At 52.9% G+C, this 18,709-nt stretch overlaps 9 protein-coding genes across 9 annotated transcripts; 5 read left to right on the top strand and 4 right to left on the bottom strand.

Annotated features, from left to right (window-relative positions):
- Nucleotides 1-458: 458 nt before the first annotated feature.
- CC77DRAFT_928455 (hypothetical protein) lies at nucleotides 459-2,977 on the bottom strand (the record flags this gene model as incomplete). Its single annotated transcript, XM_018534056.1, has 2 exons — nucleotides 459-1,901; nucleotides 2,159-2,977. 2 exons carry the CDS (start codon nucleotides 2,975-2,977, stop codon nucleotides 459-461), a joined length of 2,262 nt encoding a protein of 753 aa, XP_018389195.1.
- A 259-nt stretch (nucleotides 2,978-3,236) lies between these two features.
- CC77DRAFT_624703 (hypothetical protein) lies at nucleotides 3,237-5,799 on the bottom strand. Its single transcript, XM_018532502.1, has 2 exons — nucleotides 5,269-5,799; nucleotides 3,237-5,219 (listed from the first exon to the last, which is right to left on the bottom strand). Exons 1-2 carry the CDS (start codon nucleotides 5,553-5,555, stop codon nucleotides 3,293-3,295), a joined length of 2,214 nt encoding a protein of 737 aa, XP_018389194.1. The 5' UTR covers nucleotides 5,556-5,799; the 3' UTR covers nucleotides 3,237-3,292.
- Nucleotides 5,800-5,903: 104 nt separating this feature from the next.
- On the top strand, nucleotides 5,904-8,203 carry CC77DRAFT_1017409 (autophagy related lipase Atg15). Its single transcript, XM_018524399.1, has one exon. It carries the CDS (start codon nucleotides 6,007-6,009, stop codon nucleotides 7,861-7,863), a length of 1,857 nt encoding a protein of 618 aa, XP_018389193.1. The 5' UTR covers nucleotides 5,904-6,006; the 3' UTR covers nucleotides 7,864-8,203.
- A 1,677-nt stretch (nucleotides 8,204-9,880) lies between these two features.
- CC77DRAFT_928544 (hypothetical protein) lies at nucleotides 9,881-12,406 on the top strand (the record flags this gene model as incomplete). The annotated part of the gene is made up of 2 exons (XM_018534063.1): nucleotides 9,881-11,539; nucleotides 11,588-12,406. 2 exons carry the CDS (start codon nucleotides 9,881-9,883, stop codon nucleotides 12,404-12,406), a joined length of 2,478 nt encoding a protein of 825 aa, XP_018389192.1.
- Nucleotides 12,407-12,947: 541 nt separating this feature from the next.
- On the bottom strand, nucleotides 12,948-15,300 carry CC77DRAFT_1028741 (actin-like ATPase domain-containing protein; the record flags this gene model as incomplete). The annotated part of the gene is made up of 3 exons (XM_018526470.1): nucleotides 12,948-14,701; nucleotides 14,757-15,077; nucleotides 15,132-15,300. 3 exons carry the CDS (start codon nucleotides 15,298-15,300, stop codon nucleotides 12,948-12,950), a joined length of 2,244 nt encoding a protein of 747 aa, XP_018389191.1.
- A 372-nt stretch (nucleotides 15,301-15,672) lies between these two features.
- On the bottom strand, nucleotides 15,673-15,898 carry CC77DRAFT_1058271 (hypothetical protein; the record flags this gene model as incomplete). The annotated part of the gene is made up of 2 exons (XM_018528113.1): nucleotides 15,673-15,701; nucleotides 15,751-15,898. 2 exons carry the CDS (start codon nucleotides 15,896-15,898, stop codon nucleotides 15,673-15,675), a joined length of 177 nt encoding a protein of 58 aa, XP_018389190.1.
- CC77DRAFT_624538 (hypothetical protein) lies at nucleotides 15,856-16,312 on the top strand. The gene has a single exon (XM_018532501.1). It carries the CDS (start codon nucleotides 15,950-15,952, stop codon nucleotides 16,220-16,222), a length of 273 nt encoding a protein of 90 aa, XP_018389189.1. The 5' UTR covers nucleotides 15,856-15,949; the 3' UTR covers nucleotides 16,223-16,312.
- Nucleotides 16,184-17,376, top strand: CC77DRAFT_982670 (hypothetical protein). Its single transcript, XM_018536123.1, has one exon. It carries the CDS (start codon nucleotides 16,403-16,405, stop codon nucleotides 16,940-16,942), a length of 540 nt encoding a protein of 179 aa, XP_018389188.1. The 5' UTR covers nucleotides 16,184-16,402; the 3' UTR covers nucleotides 16,943-17,376.
- Nucleotides 17,377-17,637: 261 nt separating this feature from the next.
- On the top strand, nucleotides 17,638-18,627 carry CC77DRAFT_1047580 (Got1-domain-containing protein). Its single transcript, XM_018527498.1, has 5 exons — nucleotides 17,638-17,744; nucleotides 17,809-17,835; nucleotides 17,900-17,948; nucleotides 18,001-18,016; nucleotides 18,085-18,627. Exons 1-5 carry the CDS (start codon nucleotides 17,714-17,716, stop codon nucleotides 18,379-18,381), a joined length of 420 nt encoding a protein of 139 aa, XP_018389187.1. The 5' UTR covers nucleotides 17,638-17,713; the 3' UTR covers nucleotides 18,382-18,627.
- The last annotated feature ends 82 nt before the right edge of the window (nucleotides 18,628-18,709 follow it).

The raw sequence follows: 18,709 nt of genomic DNA, 5'->3' as shown, positions 1-18,709 counted from the left end.
CAACAGATGGACTCGGATGCTTCCACGAAGAATCGCCCAGTATAACTTCCAGATCCAGGTGCTGAGCTGTACGAGAGCTGGATGAAGAATCAAACATATTAGCATGGCTGGTAAGAGCACGCACCGGCAGAACCCATTAATTGCACAAAATTGTACAGAGTGGTTAAGACTCTACTCTTCCATGTACTACGGGGCGCACCTAACATGCGCCAACATAAACGGTAGACAAAAAATAGATAAAAAAGAGCTCGAGTACCTAGGTAACGATCCTTGACAACGCCAGCGTCCAGATCATCATGCTCGTAACCAAGTCAGCCCAGTATACGCTTCCATCACGGCGCCGCCCCAACTCCATGTTTGGGTGGAGATTTCCATAAACCCGGAGTTAATTCCAACGTTATGACCGGTATCTCATATCCAAACCCTTTCATAGCGCGTACAATAGGAGGCCAGGCATCCTACTCCTGTGTCTTTCCTCCACCCATACGCTCAATGTTAGACAATAACCTGCTCTTCCCGCCACTTTGGCTCCTGTTCAGTCCGGGAGTACCCTGAAATTTTAGACCACCTGGTGCACGAAGACCGGACGGCTTGGCGATGGCACTACCTGTGCGCTCATTCATGGCCCCTAGACGGTCACCCATAGCACTGCCGGGGCGTCCGCCAACGAGTGCAGACGCAGGGCGAGGAGTGCTGGTGCCACCAGCAAGGAAGCCTGTGTTGCGCATTGCTTGTTGGGGTGGTGCTTGTTGTTGAGGCGCAGTAGGTGGCGCAGAGCTGATTTGTGAACGGCGAAGGTCGTCTTGTTGCATCTCTTCCATCTTCTCACCGCACATAGACAGCATTTGTTCGGCAGCTGCTACCAGCTCACCCTTCTCAATGCGCTCAGCCTCAAGATCCTCCACAAGTATATCATGGGACTTGCGAAGGGAATGAAGCTCAGATTGCAGACCAGCGAGTCTAGCTTTGAGGTTCTCGATTTCGGCTCTCTGCGCTTCTAGCATCTGAGCGTCTTCGGCGTTTCGTGTAGACTTTGTGGGGGATGCTCTTTGGTTTTCGTCCTCGGAGTTATGCTGATCGGGGTTGATCCTGCTGAATGTGCTGTCACGCTTTTTCTCTGCCTCCTCAACTTGTCGTTCGAGACTAACAATCTGCGTCCGAAGCTCCTTACACTTATCATCGGCCTTCTTCTGGTAGTTGTCCTTGAGGGCCTTGATCTTCTTCTCATGCTTGGCCTTGTAAGCTGTATGTAGGTCACGTGCAATCTCATTGACCTTCTCAGCAATCGCAGATTGGCATTCGAGCTCAGAGTAGACCTTTTTGTTCTCGTCTCCCTCGTCGTTATTGATGAAAGTCGTCATGTCCACGTTCTTGCTTTCAGCGTCAATGACCTTGGTTTCAAGCTCAGCCGAGCGGCTCTCAGCATCATCCGCACGCTTTTCAGCATCAGCTAACCTCGCTAGGAGATCTTCACGCTCAGCGTCATTACGAGCCATCTCGGCCTGGACGTCTTGCAGTAATCTTTGGACCTCTTCACCCTTTGATTTCCAGTCGACCATTTGAGTCTCTGCATATTCGCGAGCTGAGCGTTCGTCGCGGACGGTCTCTTGGGCTTCGCCAACCCGGCGCTCAGCATCGGCAATAGCTTTTGAAAGAGCGTCGATCTCGGCTTCTTTTCCAGATAAGCTAGCTGTAAGAGACGAGACCTGAGATTGGAACTGGGATTTTACAGACTCCAACTCACGAATAGTGACAGTAGGCAGTGAACGTGGTGTTGGTGGTGGAGGCAGCTCGAAATCTAACAAATTCAACATTTGACTTCTCTGGTTCGGGGTCGCAGGTACTTGCGATCCACCTTTGGCCGGTGATCGCTGGTTTTGGTAGTATGCGCGGAGGTTTGGCTCAGCAGCGGACTTGCTAGGCGAATGGCGGCTGCGTCCTGCTGACTCACGGCGGGATGAGGAAAAGGATTCGATCTGAGCTGTAAAGTCTAGGAGTAGATTTGTAGTATCATTGTCGTTGTATGCGCGCCGTGGCGTAGGGCTAGGTGTACGTTCGGACCGGCGGACTGTGGACGGGGTCATTTGAGTGCGAGCGCGAGGCGTAGCCTTGTCATGTTGTCAGTATCTTGTATCAGACGGATGTCGTACGAACTCACATCTGGCATCTGGTTTTTGGCTGGGCTCTGCTTTAGGCCGGCAAACTTTGTCATATCTATTCCGGGCATTTCTGAGAAGTTGCTGAAGCAGGTATCGTCAACATCCAAGGATGTTACTTTTGGGCCGTCTGGGTTGAAGTCCGTGTTGTCCATACTCAGATCGATCTCGTATTCGTCGTTTCGCAAAGATTGTTTCCTTGGAGTTTCCCGATTTCTCGAGCTACTCTCTTCCATGAATTTCATTGCAGTGGTCAAGCCTTCATTATCACGAAGGGCTGGCTCTTGGTGAGAAGAGGCCGGTCGTTTTGATGGCGTAACAGATATTTGGCGTTGGTGTGTATGTGTTGTCTTGCGCTGAGCCGTTCCGGGCGAAGGAACGCGGGACGATTTCGAGGGTGACTGGCTCTTGTGGGAGTTGCTGCTCATTGCGGAGCCTGGTCGCTCGATGGGAGTCTCCTTGGCTGAAGAGATATCTCTCTTGGGCGTGTGTTGATCGTCGCTGCTAATTTTGAGTGCCGCGTCGTCGAAGTCGTCCATTAAATTCTTCACCGGGAGCGTCTTCATTGGGCTTGTGCGCTCTTTCAGCCCATACTTCTTCTCTGGCGACACTCTGAACACAGATTGCGGTGCGCTGTCCTCCAGATCAACTAGTGGCTTCACGGGTGTGGCCGCTGCGTTGGGGGCAATATTCTCTTGGTCTTCGACATCGATGTGGTCCATAAAAGGCGATGAGGGAGGGTCGTTGTACGCCATATCGATATCGTCGATGATGATGTCGTCAGAGTAGGTGTCTAGCTTCTCCGACGAAAGACTTGACATTGGTTCCGTCATGTGTGCGATTCGGAGTTTGCGGTGTCTAGAGTCGGCCACAGTGTCGATGCGGAGCGCACAAGAGTGTGTTGTGGCTGCTTGTTTACAGTCCGTGCGCACTCGTTGCCCCTTCCTAATACGGTAACCCCCGTTTTGGCCGAAACCCTGAGCCAGCCGCTGTTCACGACGTGCTGCATTGCCAAAATCTGCTAGTAAAAGCAATATCACAACATACGCACTGGGTTTGCACAGGTGATGTGTATGATTAGGATTCTCGGTCCTAGTTAATTGTGTATATATTTCCGCCCAAGTGCATAATCCATTTCAATAGTTGATTGCTCCTCTCAATGCGCCCGCAAGTCTTTGGTACTCCTTTAGTAGCTCTTCAACCTCCTTGAGCTTCAAGTCTTGAGCATCCTTCGCCTCTAAAAAGCGTTTGGAAGGCGGTGCAGTCTTCTTTAGCTGCTCTAACGCAGCAACTGCTCTCGCTCCCTTGTCATCTATTGGCGGTATTTCATTCGTGGCTGTGCGGCTCAGCGGCTCTGGAGAAGGCGATGCCTTGACCTGCTCTTGGCTCGGGGATGGGAGTACAGGCGTGCTACTGCTGCTTACGGCGCGTGCAAAGCGGGGCAGTACGTTCATACTGGACAATCGGTTCAAAGGATTGAAGTTGTTGCCCATGTTGCGTATAGAGTCAACAGCGGAAATGTTGCCTGGTGCTGGACCATCCGCCTTAATAGGAGCTGGTGATGGTGCCTTCTCTTCTACATTCTGTGATGTAGCGAATGCAACACGTCGTCCGCTACTGCTTCCCCCGGATTTAGTGGAATCGACGCTACGATCTCTAATCTGCCTTTTGCCAGCAAAAAGATCAGCCATCTTCGCGTCCAACCCTTTGCTAACTGGGGTTTCTGTAGACTCGTCACCATGTACTGAACTCGCTGCACTGACACTCAAGTTGTCATCATCCCGCTCTGCACGAGTGGGAGAGCTCACAAGCTTCCTTGCATCTTCCAGTGTCTTGGGGAGTACCGGTTGTTCCTGCATGGGTCCATCTGGGTTCTTTTCCTTTAGACCACCGAAGAAGAACTTGAAGCTGGTGTCTAATGTGTTGTTAATTCTGCCAAGTGCTTGGTCGGCGGAATCAAGAATCGAATCCCGAACTGCATCAGAAGCAGCCTCAATTTTGTTAGTCTGCGTTTGGATGAGGTTGCTCAACCGACGCTGAGCTTTGGTAGTTGTCGGACTTGAAGGTTCCCTGGAATGAGTTTTGGAGATAGGAGTGGCTGGAGTTTGGATAAGATCCGGCGCGTCCGAAAGTCCCAAGGGCATTGGTGTTATCTCGGATTTGGGCGTCGAAGGCCTCGAGTCTGACTTTGTAGGAACGGCTTCTTCGGCACGTAGGGAAGAAAGATCGACAGTTTCCAAGAATGAGATGGCTGCCTCCAAGTTGACCAGGCAATATGCGGTCTCACCATCCATACGGCTGGATCCGCGGAACCGATGTATGAAATTCAGGTCGCTAATAACGTTCAAGTCGACAGGTGGCATAGTGATAAGTGCGTAGATCAACGTTGGGAGGATTTCATCAGCAGACGAAGTGGAAGGAAATATCTTTGACAGAGCTTCGACAATGGACTTGTGTGCAGCAGTCAGATGTTGGACCTTTCCAAGCGGATACTTCTCCTCATTCATCTTCAAGATGTCTTGACGTGCGGCAGATAGGTATTCTCGAATTTCGGGCTCCTTCTCTTTGGCTTTCTGACGTTCCTCCTCAGTCAACTCCTCGCCAGTCATCAAGAGCTCTTTCAAGCCAATGCCAACAAGCGAGAGAGCAGCTGTGCGCGATCTGAGCTTATGGTCCCTTTCCTCATCATCAGTGCTCCTGTGCCGCCATATCCGCTGGTAGACCTTCTCGCACACAGCGCGTTCCACGGCCTCTTCGAGTGCGAATCGCTTGAGCTCGAGCGATCTCCGTGCCTTCTTGCGGTCAGCCATTTCTGTTGCACTAAGCATCTGTTGTTCCCCTGACGGATCGTTTCCCTTGGATATCGATGATGGTTTGCTTGATGGGGCGGCCCCCTTCTTGGCGTTTGCAACATAGTTATCACTCGTTAATCGAGCAGAGAGGGTGGCTATGTGTGTATTGATTTTTGCAGAGGCGCGGCCGTAGAAGTCTTGGAAGAGATGGGCAAGGGCATCGGCGGATAGGGGGGTAGGATGGACTTTGGCTGTGAGGGATTCGAGGAATCTACGGACGGGTTAATGCAGTGATGCGTGACATGGGCGACAGAAGATACCTCTCGGTCAAGCTGCGGATCTCGATGGGAAGCTCCTCAAAAGTGTCGGGTACTGCGGGTTCCTCACCCTCGGTGTTGTCGTCACCGTCTTCCTTGTTGGCAAAGACGTCTCCATCAGTATGCTCATCTTCCTCTGGCACCATGGCAGCCTTTAATGGATCTAGCATATCTGACGCGTTTGGGCCCTGCAGTGTATTCGCTCGACTTCGCGAGAGCGGACTCTTGGGCGCAGAGTCGAGACGCGTAAAGGAGCGTGAAGGATGCAGGTTTCTGGGCCGCCCGGTCATGTTGTTATTGTTGCAGGGCGTGGAATGGAAATCTAAAAGTGTCGTGCGCCTGCATTGGAGAGCTCATGCGTTCACGTCATGCGGCAGCAATGGGCACTTCCGATTGTACTGGAACCCGTCTTGGTGCGCTTGAGACGAGGATGCACTGCAGCAGGTACAAGGGGTCAGATGGGCTGGCTGCCAACGGAAGCCGGCAACGAGTGACGTTGGAATGGACGTTGGTACTTGTGGTGGTGGAGCTATCTGGAGCTCGCTATCAGATGCCAGTGCGAGCTCCCCCGCACCGACCCGCCGCCACTGGATGCTCCTTTTGCGGAGAGCTCGGGCATGGCGTGAAGCACCGATCGTCATCGATGTTCGCCGATGGAGGCAGCCATCACCTGCTGTTTGGACTTGCCATCGTCTTCTTTGTCTGGTTCGTAGCCCCTTTTCCTTGTCACACTCTCACAAGATGCGACGACAAACCCCCTGCCCTTCTGCATCGCGCGTGGCTGCGTCCTTCTTGCTGTCGTTCGTGGCCGCGAGCGTTGCGGGCGCGGCTGACATGCCCGTCTTGCCGCCGCCGCCTCTTCCACATAGTGCTCACAACGCCGACAAGGACTTTACCCTGCGACACATCTTCCACCACGGCACCTACAGGTATCCCGAGCTTCACCGTCGCATCGACGTCCCAGAACATGCCGCAGTATGGACGGCCGGAGACGAAGACGCGGCCAGGCGCGAGCCTGTGCCGCGGTTGCGCGTCAAATCCGAGACCATGAGCATACAGAGACTGGCAGATAGGAGCAAGGAAACCATCACTGGCATACTCGAGTGGGGGAGAAGGACCGGGAGAGGCGTGCAGTTGCCCGAAGAGGACTGGACAATCGACGACATAGCAGGCCCCAACGTCACCGACCGAGAGACAGTCCTAAGCTTCGCACGCATGGCCTCGGACGCCTACATACTAGAGCCCGGTACGGGGGAGTGGGAGGACGTCGGTGGCGGCTTCAACTACACTGAAGACTTCGGCTGGGAATCAGACGGTCTGCGAGGCCACATCTTCGCCGACACCGAGAACTCGACCGTCGTCATAGGCTTGAAGGGCACGTCGCCCGCCATGTTCGACGGCTCCGAGACGACTACAAACGACAAGATCAATGACAACTTGTTTTTCAGCTGCTGCTGCGGTCAAGGCGGCCAGTACTTGTGGCGACAAGTCTGCGACTGTCAAACCTCGGCCTTCACCTGCAACTCTACCTGTCTCGTCACTGCCCTTCGCGAGAAGAACCGCTACTACTACGCTGCACAGGATTTGTACCACAATGTCACAGCATTATATCCCGATGCCGAGATCTGGATGGCCGGCCACTCTCTCGGCGGTGCCGTGTCGTCTTTCCTCTCCCTCACCTTTGGACACCCTGCAGTCACTTTTGAAGCCGTCCCAGAAGCTATGCCGGCGTCGCGGCTGGGTCTTCCGGTACCACCAGGCCACCAGATTGGCTCGCTGCAGCAGCGCAAGCTCACCGGTGGCTTCCACTTTGGACACACCGCTGATCCCATATACATGGGCGCATGCAACCAAGCTACCAGTGCTTGCACAATTGGCGGGTACGCTTTGCAGAGTGTCTGCCATACTGGGCACAAGTGTGTATATGATACAGTCAAAGACTTTGGCTGGCGTATGGGTATTGGCACCCACAAGATTGTGGAAGTCATTCGAGACGTTATACTCAAGTATGATGCACCGCCCAAGTGCGAAGCCTACGTCGACTGTACTGATTGCTACACCTGGGAGTATTTTGAGAGCAACGGCACCGAGACGACTACCAGCAAGAGCTCAAAGCCAACAGCCACATCGACGTCAACCAGGTCTAGTCGCACGCGAACTGAAACATGCAAAACGCCAGGATGGTGGGGATGTCTCGACGAATCTACAACCAAAGCACACAGCAAGACCACGATTACGACGACATCATCGACCTCGATATGTAAGACGCCCGGTTGGTTCGGCTGCAAAGACGAGACGACTTCTACTACGACCATGACAATCACTACCACGCCCGCCCCAGCACCTACTGTGACAACCACGTCGTCGACACCCACATCTACTTCATCGTGCAAGTATCCAGGCTGGTTTGGTGGATGCCTTGACGGTGATGATCCACCTGCGAAGACACATCATACACCCAAACCAACCCCGACAGCTACCTCCGCCAGCACGTCGTGCACTTCTGAAGGCTTCTTTGGTCTTATATGCTATGACAAGTCAAAGAAGCACGGAAAGACGAGTTCCAACCCGCCAGTGACTGAACGGATGGAGATGTAGACATGACTTCAGAGAAAACTAGGTAATTCAGAGTGCTCTTTTTTGTTGATTTTAGGCGCAAAGGCAGGTATTATATCCAGGCGTACATACGGCTTTTGGCATGTGGCATTTACACGCATCGTGATGTCTCTACAACAATATCACTAAGCAAACAAATAAACACTACATCATACGTTGTCTATTTTTGGTTGGCTTTGTAATGGAGATGCGGAGATAGCGGGAATGCATGTTCGTTACCGTTCCCTTCGGAATGACTGCGGACCGCCTAGTCTCGAAGTCTGTGTAGTCTGTGTGCACAAGCTTTTGTTTGACACGATCGAGAAATTCTTGTTGTGAGACATTGGTGGCTATTTGTGCCGAAATTCAAATATCGCTCAAAGTCATAGCCAAGGGCCGGGCTTCGGCATCTTGTACGAACTCGATTGCGTCATAGAGAACCACGCCATTTTGTGTGCGCGTATGTGTGTGTACAATCAACCCACACCGCTACGCATGATGTGTTCCCTGTTGCTGTCTGAAAAGGACGTGTTGTTGCAAAGTCAGACACGGTACCGTACGAGTTGGGCAGTACTTGATAGCGACCGAACCATGTGTCCGTATGAACTATGGGATCTGCAGCCCGAACAACATGTGCGACAGGGATAAGGCGAGAGGAAGATGCTTGCTCTGCTTGAGTTGGCGGCTGATGTCGTTGGCGTGACAAAGTGGCGGTCTGACTTGGTGGTAGAAGTCTGAGGATCAACCACTCTAGAAGATTAGAAGACGTGAAGCAGACGAGTCGCGTCGGCCGTAGCATCTAGCATCCCCACCTACCCTTTTGGCCAGAGAGCGACGGTGTGTTTCCCAGACGCAGCCTTCTGCTCTGCACGGTCTCGGGTGCCGATCAATGTAAGGGTCCCCGAGCGTCTTGCGGTGGGGCGCGTCGCGAGGTTTCAGGATTGCATGCTTGCAGCCGGCGCGCGCGGATGCACGCAGCAGGTTTTTCTGCGGTTGAGGCAGTATCTCGGTGTCTTGAAGGCCATCATGTGCGCTGCAGACGTGAGGTCGCGGCCGTCATGGTGCGAGTTGGACAGTCGTGGCGGCAACCTCGCAGCCGTTGACCTGGCGGGTGACGCTAAATAGCAAATGTCGCAATAGACAGGGGCGGCTCGACGATAGCCCATACAGCTGACAAGGCGGTTTTAGCATGCGATTGTCGGGCCCAGAGCGAGCCAGCTAGTCTTCGCAGCCGTGCCTTGGAAATGGCTTTTTCGTCGATTCCTCTTAAGTTGCTCGATCGCCGATACATCCAGCTTCTGTCTACTCGATCTTTCCGCTCTCCGCCCCGTCCTCGTCGCCTCTCCGCTGCGCCTATTTGCCGTTTCCGCCCACAGCCTCAGCCCTACCGACCTAGTCACGGGACCGTTTGTTTTCAGGCACCCCCTCCCCTTTGCTGGTTCTCAGAGACCCTGCAGCTGCGGCATCTAGCCAGCTTTTCCTGCCCTGACGACATCACCCCTACGGTTTGCCCGCGCTACTGAGCTCTGATACCACAGCCGCACCGTGTGGCATCGCTTCTTGCTGCGAATACATTCGGCTGTTTTCTGCGTTCGTCGGCTGTACCCAGGGCTGTGCCTGCACATCATCGCTCGTGCGCCCAGCAACACAGGGAGATTGCCTCATTATACACCTACGTCATTGTTCAGCGCAGCGGCAATCCCCACCAAACCAAGACCCTTCACACCGCACCAACCACTCCTGCATTACTTGCACACACACCCTCCCGCTGCCATCAAGTCCCCATATTCATGCACCTATCTCCTACCACGACTTAATCTGCCCGCCCACCAGCCACATTCACGCTTCACCCAGTTGACGCGTGTGAAGGCCTCACACCATGTCCACGCCTGCCCTATCGCCTAGGCCCAGAGGTTCCTCCCACACATCTTCTCGCCCACGAGGTTCAGGATCGACGCCCATGACGAGGCCAAGTGCCTCACTACATCCGACGTCTGCGCTACCCCCCCTCACGCCCCGCATGAACGGGGTAGCCAAAACACCGAGCCATGTAGCCTCACAGAAGACGAAGGAACCCTCGACCCCCTCACCTAACTACTTTGGTCTTGCCGTCAACAGCAATGCCGACCACTTCTCCTCTAGTGCTGCCCAGCACATTCGCGGAAACTGGAGCCCACCCACTTCCAACGTGCGCTCGACAGCTGCCGCCTCCCCACGGATAATACCCGTTGAGCAGAACCCAGAGTTTGAGCAATTTAGGAAACAGTCGGAGAACAACAGAGCTTTTGCTCTGGGCAGCTTCGACTTTGCATCGCCCGGCCTGAAGGCACAATCCAAGAGCCCCTTCTTCGCCAACATCGACTCCGCACAGCCCTCGTACTCACAGTCGCAGTCGATGCCACCGCCCGACCGACCAGGCGACAAGAGCGATACCAGCGACGAGCAAGAGTTCGCCCCCAAGCCACGTTCCCCAAAGCGCATGCTGTCGACCGAATCCTCCATGTTTCCCGACCGACCACGAAGGAATTCCCCAGCAAGCTTTGATGGACCCGGTCGTTCAGATGCTGTCGCCCAGTTCGCCGAACCCCGTATCCCACGGCCATCGTTACCTTCAAAGAAGATGCATCCCCAGCAAATTTCAATATCCACTCACCGTGCTGAGACGCTTCCCGCGCATTTTGAGGAAGAAGGCAACACTACCGGACCCACTATGGTCACTGCTCAACATATCGTCAACATCCTCCAGTCTTCCATTGACGAGGTCCTTGTGCTGGATCTCCGTGTGTCGACACAGTATGCCAAGGCTCGCATAACAGGCGCACTGAGCCTCTGTATTCCTACGACGCTGCTCAAGCGCGCTTCCTTCAATGTCCAGAAGCTAGCTGAGACCTTCAAAGATGACGAACAAAGGGACAAGTTTGAGCGATGGAGGAGCAGCAAACACATCATAGTATATGACGCCAACTCATCGCAAATGAAGGACGCCACAACCTGTGTCAACACCCTCAAAAAGTTCACCAGCGAGGGTTGGTCAGGTGGCACTTTTATCATCCGTGGTGGATTCCAAGAATTTGCTGAAAAGTTCCCAGCCTGGATCACACACCAAAGCTCTGGAAGTCCGACCTCCGGCACTGCTGCTCTGAACCTCAACTCCGATCTCCCTGCTGTCGCGCCTGTTATCGGTGGCTGTCCCATGCCTGCAACCCAGAACGCTGCTAACCCTTTCTTTGGCAACATTCGTCAAAACATGGACCTCATCGGTGGAGTTGGGCAGATGCCCGTCAAGCAGCCAGCAGGCATGACCCAGTCAGTGGAAGACGATCTTCCACAGTGGCTTCAGGCTGCATCTGAAGAGCAAGACAAGGGCAAGACAGTCGCAGAACGATTCTTGCAAATCGAGAAACGTGAACAAAAGCGTATGCAAAAGGCTTTGTCTGGTGAAGTTGTCTACGACGCTCCGTCGTCATCAGGAGGCAAGGGACAGCATATACAGATTGCAGGTATTGAGAAAGGTTCGAAGAATCGCTACAACAATATCTGGCCATACGAACACACTCGTGTCAAGCTCGAAGGAGTTGCTGAAGGAAGCTGCGATTATGTCAACGCCAACCACGTCCAAGCCGCCTACTCCAACAAGCGTTACATCGCAACGCAGGGACCCATACCGGCTACCTTCAAAGTATGTTCTCATTTATGTATATCACGTCACCCACTAACACTTTGACAGGACTTCTGGAACGTTGTTTGGCAGCAAGACGTTCGTGTCATTGTCATGTTAACTGCCGAGCAAGAAGGTGGACAGGTCAAGGCCCACAACTACTGGTCCGATAAGCGATATGGCCATCTACACCTCAACCCACTTGGCGAACGCAGGGCGTCTTTGGAGCCGTCGAAGATCCATCGTCACAGGGAACAATCGAGGCCATCAGTGGGTCAGCGCAGGTCAACGAACCCACCGAAGCTTGCCAACTTCACCAAGGAAGCTACTACTGGTTCTTCTAACCAGGAGCAGCCTTATGTCATCGTGCGCAAGTTCACTCTTTCGAACGATGATGAACCCTTCGCGCGTATGCGCGAAATCACACAGTTGCAGTACTCGCATTGGCCTGATTTCGGAGCCCCAGCCCATCCTACGCATCTATTGGGCCTGATTGAGCAGACTGATGCTGTTGTCCGCTCGGTCAACGGTGGCTCGCCCTCGCAGCCTGACCCACCCAACAGCCGCCCGATTATAGTCCATTGCTCCGCCGGATGTGGCCGTACTGGTACTTTTTGCACGGTTGACTCCGTCTTGGATATGCTCAAGCGGCAAAGGCAAGCTCGCAACGCCAGGCAGTCGACTCCAATGGACACCGACGACAAGTTAGCCAAGAACGAGCGCGAAGAGGACAGCTGGGTGAACAACGAGGAGACCGATCTTATTGCAAAGACCGTGGAGGACTTCAGACTGCAGCGGTTGAGCATGGTACAGAGTCTGCGACAGTTTGTACTATGCTACGAAAGTGTGATGGAATGGCTCGTTGAGCAGCACCCCAAGTCTGCGTAGAGCGCGGCGACTCAAACGATGTCTTCTGCTGACGGAAACATCTTTGTGCCCGTAATCATAATATGGAAATGAGAAACACGAATTTGTTAACGACCAAGGTAAACGGGGCAAACGGCGGCGCATGCATCATCATCGGTGTAGGACTGGGACTCATTGGGAGGCGTTCTGCATGCACGCAGCATTGTTTGGCTTAGAGCATATACATACATTGGGTATGCATTGGGACAGGTGTCATGGTGGTTTCGGCGTACAAGGGGCTTTAGCATAGTGTTCTTTGGTTTTGCTTAGATAATTTGAGAATTGCATCCTCCTACATATACTCTCTGTTGCATGTCGGTCTGCGCCATGATGTTATCACAATCACATCACTAAGAACGTAACGATTGTAAAAGAAGCCATTTCCTCTCCATGGAGAGATATTATCTAAGAATGGCAAAAAATAAAGCAATAACACCATATTTCTGTAATACTACAAGCACCAATACCCAGGTAGACTCAACAAACTACTCCCACTATTGACTTACAAGCAAGATAGAATAAGCTAATAAGCAGCATTCCCCTGGTCATGCTCCTTGATATACTCGGCACCCTTTTCCAGAAATTCCTGCCTGGTGATAAAATGTTGCCTCGACTCCTTCTTGCCCGCCCATTGGGCCGCGCCACGCCAGGCATCAAGTACACAGTCCCCAGCTTTTCTCACGTTGATGGTTTGTTCAGCGGGGAGCACGGCACGGAGTTCAGAGCGCAGGCGTTCCTCGAAACCCTGGAACATGGTGTTGCCACCTGTGAGGAAAATGTCCTTCAACACGTCGTCGCGGTGGGGCGAATCTGCCAGTCGCTCTGTGAGGATATTCGAGGCAATTTCTACGATACCAGCTTGGTCGAGACCTGCGATTGTCGGTTGGAAGACGACTTCGGGAACGCGGATGCGTTCAACGTTGAGGTGGATTTGGTTCATTTCCCTTTGGGACTCGGCGTCGTAAGGGTAGGGACCGTGGAGGAAGGAATGGAGGATGGATTTTGTCCAGTCTGTTTGTGCTTCGCGGGTTGATTCTTCGGTGAAGTCGGGGTCGTGTTGGAGAAGCTGGGATTCGATTTCTTTAAGATTCTTGGAGAGATCTTCTTCTTCTTCGTCATCGGAACCTTCACCTGTAGCAATGGTGCGGTAGACGCCCCAGTCTGCATCGTCGGCGCCAAAGGTGTCATCATCACCACCACCTCGTCGCCGCTTCTTGGTGGGTGCGTCCGAGGCAAGGTTGGCGATGGACTTCATTCGCATTTGGTTGGCGAGTGACTTGCGGTTTCCAAGTTCAGCCTTGAGACGCTCACGGTCCTTCATCTTCTGGATAATGGCTTGGCGAGCTATCCGGCGCTCTTCTATCCAGCCTTGAGGATCGGTTTCCCGCCGTTGGTCGTCAAGTCGTTGCTCTTCTGCTTGCCGTGCCTTCTCCTTCTCCTTTTCAATCTTCGCACGTTGGCGTGCATCGTAGTTTGACTTCATCAATCGTTGCTGTCGCTTTTGCTTGATACCCTCCTCGTCAAGCTGATCATCCGGAACCTCCAACAGGGGGAATGTAGGTGCTTCGACCTGCTCCTCCTCTACATCGCCAAGGTCCTTGTTACGAGCCTTCTTGATGGCAGCTTCCAGTTCCTTGACTCGTTTGTTGAGCTGGTTCTCGTCATCGAAGTCATTTGACTCCAGTACCCGTGCCTTTTCCTTTTTCGTGGTAATCTCTTCCAGCTGCGTCTGCAACTGCAAGCACCACTCCAGCTCTTCTTCCTTCTTCTTCAGCTTCTCCAGACGCATCTTTGCCGCCTGGGCCTGCAGCCTACGACCACTCTCCTTGCGCTTTTCCGCTGCAGCTGCCAGCTCTTCCTCGGTCTTTTGCACCACTATCTGCTCAGTATAAGGGAACTGGATTGTATGGTCTCGGTCTTCTAAGCCCGTCCAATCCAGGTAGCGGCTGAGGTCATTCTCGTAGTCTTGTGATACATAGCAATGCTCTCGAACGAGGTCTTCAGCCTGGTTGTCGCTAATCTTTCCGGGGAATGTAGGGTACTTCAGCCTCAGTAGCTTGAGCAGGTATTGCGCGGACTGGAAGCGACCCCAGTTCAGACGCGTGGTTTGCGACAACAAGGGCTTGGAGTTTACTACGGGAATAATGTGCGTAGAGGTGTACGAAGAGTCCATGACCAGCCCGTTGCGCCCGCCATTGTATGAGTAGGAGAAGAGCGAGTCGATACCGTATGCGACGGATGGTGCGCCGTAGCACTCGAAGAGGATTTCCGACATGGCTGTAGAGTTGATGTTAGCTGTACGCACAGTCTCATCTGTCATTGGCTCACGTACTCTTTCGTGAATAGCCCAGGTTCGCAACGGGCTCTGTCATGACGATGGGTCTATCTATGCGCCCGGAGCGTCCATCCACACCCATTTTGACAAAGCAGTAGTCAAGCACGCCCTCCATGACGTCCCAATTGTTTACGACGTTGCTGCCAGGCTCATAGACAGGCTTGGACTGTCCTCGTGCCGTACCGTCGGCGTAGACATCTGAGCCAACAAAGGTAAAGGTTCGGTTGAGCTTGCGGTCGCGGTACCTCGCCATGTTGGGCAACACTGATAACCGGGGTTTGGAGTCAAAAGACCACCCAGCGCGGACTGCGGACGAGCCTACAGTATGTTAGTCTGGGTAGAAACACGGGCGCATGTGCATTGCGAGCGTACCATTGTCAATTACGATGGCAGTTTCGCCGTTGCTACGCGACCATCCTTCTTTGTCGATGGGCCTGAAGCCTTCAAAAGGCGGTTCCGACACGCTCCAGAGCTTGGGTGGAGGTTTGGGTGGATTGCGCCCTGCGAGTTGGGGCGCCTCGTCGATAGCTGAGGGGGCCATGGCGGTGAAGTTGGAGATGGAGATTGGCCGAGGATCAGGTTGTTATTTCATATCGCGGACGGGAGATGTGGCGTGTGAGCTTGTTTAGCGCGACTGGTACTGAGGATGCGCGGCATTGCGGTTGCCATGTGGTGAGGCTCTTGCGATGCTCGGTGGTCCGAGCCCGTCTCCGTCCAGGGCCATGTTACGCTATTTCACATGACGACCATGCTCATTGCTGTCGTGCACGAAATTTGGACATGGTCATATCTCATTATTGGCTATCTACCCGCTCCATTCTGCTCCTTGTCTCCATAATTCCGGCTGTATGCGAGCTTTGGCTGTGCCGCGGGAAATGCAAATTGCACACCAAGAATACTCTACGTCGTATGCTTACGCAGGATCCTTCAGACCGTTTGTTGCTTTGGCCTGTCAGCTATGTCATACAGGATTCTCTACAGGACCGTATACCTTCCAGGTGAAAAAGAACGTTGGACTGGTAGTTCTTGAACATCTGAGCTACGAGCTCCGTGTCCATGTTCTGGATATTGATCTCTTGGAGATTTTTGTTTAGCATCATGATGGCCTCATTCAACTTCTCCTTTGGAATAGTCAGCATGCTTGTCTTGACTGGACCTGGAAACGTTTGGCTTGACTGACAACATTCACGATGATGCGAGAGAGCAGTTGGCTCTGTTGGTGCTCGTGTGGACTTTCCTGGAGACGTGGTCAGATTCACGCGCCGCTCAGGGGGCTGCTTCGTGACATCTCACCATTATTGTACCTCTGTGATATTGGCGTTGGTTGTACGCGTTCAAGTTGTCTGGTGGGGAGGATGAAAGCAGTTAGTGTGGGTATGCAGGTCCAGAGGTCGGGCGGGAGAGCTCCACCTCCGCAAGCTCCATCGCGATACAACACCAACGCTCTGCCACGCTCACATTGATTCCCGCCACAGCTCACGCACCAGCATCGCGACTTATCAGATCAGCCCATCAAAACCGGCCCCGCACGCGATCAACGTGGAATAACAACAGGCCGACAACGCGACAAGACAACACGGAATCGCAGCCAAGACACCGAAGCCCATCGACTGCGATTTCTTGAGATCCCGGCATCTCCAAGCATGGCACCATTAACAGCCGCCTCGGATGAGAAAACGCATCAGGCGCTTCTTGACAAGCTTGACATCTACGCAGTACCCAAGCCTTTCCGCAACCCAAACTGGAAGCCACCGCAGCGACGCAACAAGAACCTCAAGCAGATTCTCGGCGAGGCGTCACGCAAAGAAGCCTCAGTCATGGCCACACAGAACAACAGCGGTAACTCGACACCTGCCGTAACTGCTGAAGGCAACGCTGCTTCCGGCCGCGCACCGAACATCGCCCAAGCAGCCCAGAGTCTGAGCACCCTGGTATTGGAGAAGAACGGCAGAGCTGCTGCTGGGCCGGCACCTACATACACCAACATCGAGTCGGCTCCGAGCTTCCACCCGAGCAGTCAGAAGAAGTACTGTGATATCACCGGTCTTCCTGCACCATACACCGATCCCAAGACGCGTCTAAGGTACCACAACAAGGAGGTGTTTGGAGGCATCCGTACCATGCCACAGAACGTGTCAGAGGGCTATCTCGCCGCAAGAGGTGCACACACAATCTTGAAGTGAGCGTTACCTCGATGCCGAGGTAGCTCCTACTACTCCAAGGTTGATAGTATGACATGCGTCCTTCACAGTCGGCGCAACGCTGCATTCGACAGAGGCTCAAGTTCATTCACTTGTCCAAGGTCTTGCATCAAACAGGCTAATGAAATGGGTACAAGCCTGGTCAGAAACCCAGGTGTAATTGAGGTTATGTATGATCATCAAAGTCAAACTACTCTCCACCCACCACATGCCTTTCGGCTTATGGCTCAAGGAGGTGTTCCGGCTTAACCGTGATCCAGTATTCTTCTGCGCCCATAAGACAGTATACCAGGACCTCGAGGGAGGATTCCTAGTTACAGCAGCTTGAAGCATGCTGTTGTCAAGGCGGGATCTACATTGTAATAGTCATTCAAGTATCTTGTAGCTGTAGAAAAGAAACAACGCATCAATTGCTCTTTCTTGCTGAGTGTTTGAATGTTGACTACCTGTTCTCACTTTGGATGGACGAGGGTTGTAGAGACTGAGAAGCATGATGCCAGAATTTTATGCGACAACCCGCGGGAACTCCAGCGCTAGCAGGGGTAAACTTTGGGCCGACCACCGACTGCGCGCGCCGCGTCTCAACTCTCACCAAGGGGACACGAGACAAGAAACCGACAGATACCGCCTTCGTGCCAGACGTACAGTGGAACCAGGTGCCAATCTACTACTTGTTCGCTATCTCCACGTCTTAAGTCTCCTCAACTATACAACCTCGCACGTTGCGCGCTGTACACATTCCGAATTTCCAAGATGCCGACTATGTGGCTTTCAGATACCCAGAGTATGTTGCGCCAACATGCAGCTTCGCGGTTACTGCATAGAACACCTGCTGACAACAGGAACAGAGATAGGGGTCGCTTTCTGCTCAGGGGGTAGGTACGCGCCCACTGCCACGAATGCGCTTACTGTTCAACATCGGATTGACAAGACGAACAGGCGGACTCTTTCTGATGGGAGGTGTCATGATGTTTTTTGACCGCGCAATGTATGTCTCATCTCTTCACATATACATACTTGCTTTGCTGACATGGTCATAGGCTCGCAATGGGAAACGTACGTTTATACCACACCTCCAAACCTCTACCTCTACCATCGAACCAGCTCTGATACCCCCTTAATAGATATTATTTCTAATTGGCCTCACACTCATCATCGGAACAACCAAAACCGTCGCGTTCTTTGCTCGCAAGCAGAAATGGAAAGGCACGGTGGCTTTTGTCGCTGGTATATCGCTTATTCTGATGCGATGGGCTTTCATCGGCTTCATAATTGAGCTATACGGCATACTCGTTCTGTTTGGGGATTTCCTGATGACAATCGCGGGTTTCGTCAGTAACGTACCGGTGATTGGACCGTATATTGCTAGGGCACTGGAGGCGATAAGTGGTGCGAGACGGAATGCCGATCTGCCTGTTTGAGATGGCATGGACAGCATCGACGTTACGATATGACGAAGTATGGATGGAGACTTTAGGACCTTGTATGATACACAGACGCACGAAGAACGGAAAGGCATTGCTTAACGCTGGGTCGGTCGTGACAAGCAGGATAACAGATAAGGATTAGCATTCGTATTCACGGCTAACAGATATTGCTTTGGATTGCTATCCATTCCAGTCAAAAAGAAGCATTACAATCTCAACGTAAACTGTAAAAACGTATTCCTACTTTGAAGTTTAGTGGCGCTATTCAGACGTCCCTGGGTACTCCAGATACTCAGGTACAGACTTAGAGAAAGGTCACAGC

The sequence above is a fragment of the Alternaria alternata genome (assembly GCF_001642055.1).
Source record: "Alternaria alternata strain SRC1lrK2f unplaced genomic scaffold CC77scaffold_4, whole genome shotgun sequence".
NCBI classification, from domain to species: Eukaryota; Fungi; Ascomycota; class Dothideomycetes; order Pleosporales; family Pleosporaceae; genus Alternaria; species Alternaria alternata.
Note: the sequence above shows the minus strand (reverse complement) of the source record. Positions and strands in the feature narration are given on the sequence as shown.

What these genes read in the sequence shown, in the direction of transcription:
- CC77DRAFT_624538 (XM_018532501.1), top strand. Translation starts at nt 15,950, where the DNA reads ATGATGCGAGAGAGCAGTTGGCTCTGTTGGTGCTCGTGTGGACTTTCC.
- CC77DRAFT_982670 (XM_018536123.1), top strand. Translation starts at nt 16,403, where the DNA reads ATGGCACCATTAACAGCCGCCTCGGATGAGAAAACGCATCAGGCGCTT.
- CC77DRAFT_624703 (XM_018532502.1), bottom strand. Translation starts at nt 5,555, where the DNA reads ATGACCGGGCGGCCCAGAAACCTGCATCCTTCACGCTCCTTTACGCGT. An exon ending in ATCCGCAGCTTGACCGAGAG is followed by an intron (nt 5,220 to 5,268) that starts GTATCTTCTGTC and finishes ACCCGTCCGTAG; the next exon opens with ATTCCTCGAATCCCTCACAG.
- CC77DRAFT_1017409 (XM_018524399.1), top strand. Translation starts at nt 6,007, where the DNA reads ATGCGACGACAAACCCCCTGCCCTTCTGCATCGCGCGTGGCTGCGTCC.
- CC77DRAFT_1047580 (XM_018527498.1), top strand. Translation starts at nt 17,714, where the DNA reads ATGCCGACTATGTGGCTTTCAGATACCCAGA. An exon ending in GTGGCTTTCAGATACCCAGA is followed by an intron (nt 17,745 to 17,808) that starts GTATGTTGCGCC and finishes CAACAGGAACAG; the next exon opens with AGATAGGGGTCGCTTTCTGC. An exon ending in GGTCGCTTTCTGCTCAGGGG is followed by an intron (nt 17,836 to 17,899) that starts GTAGGTACGCGC and finishes CAAGACGAACAG; the next exon opens with GCGGACTCTTTCTGATGGGA.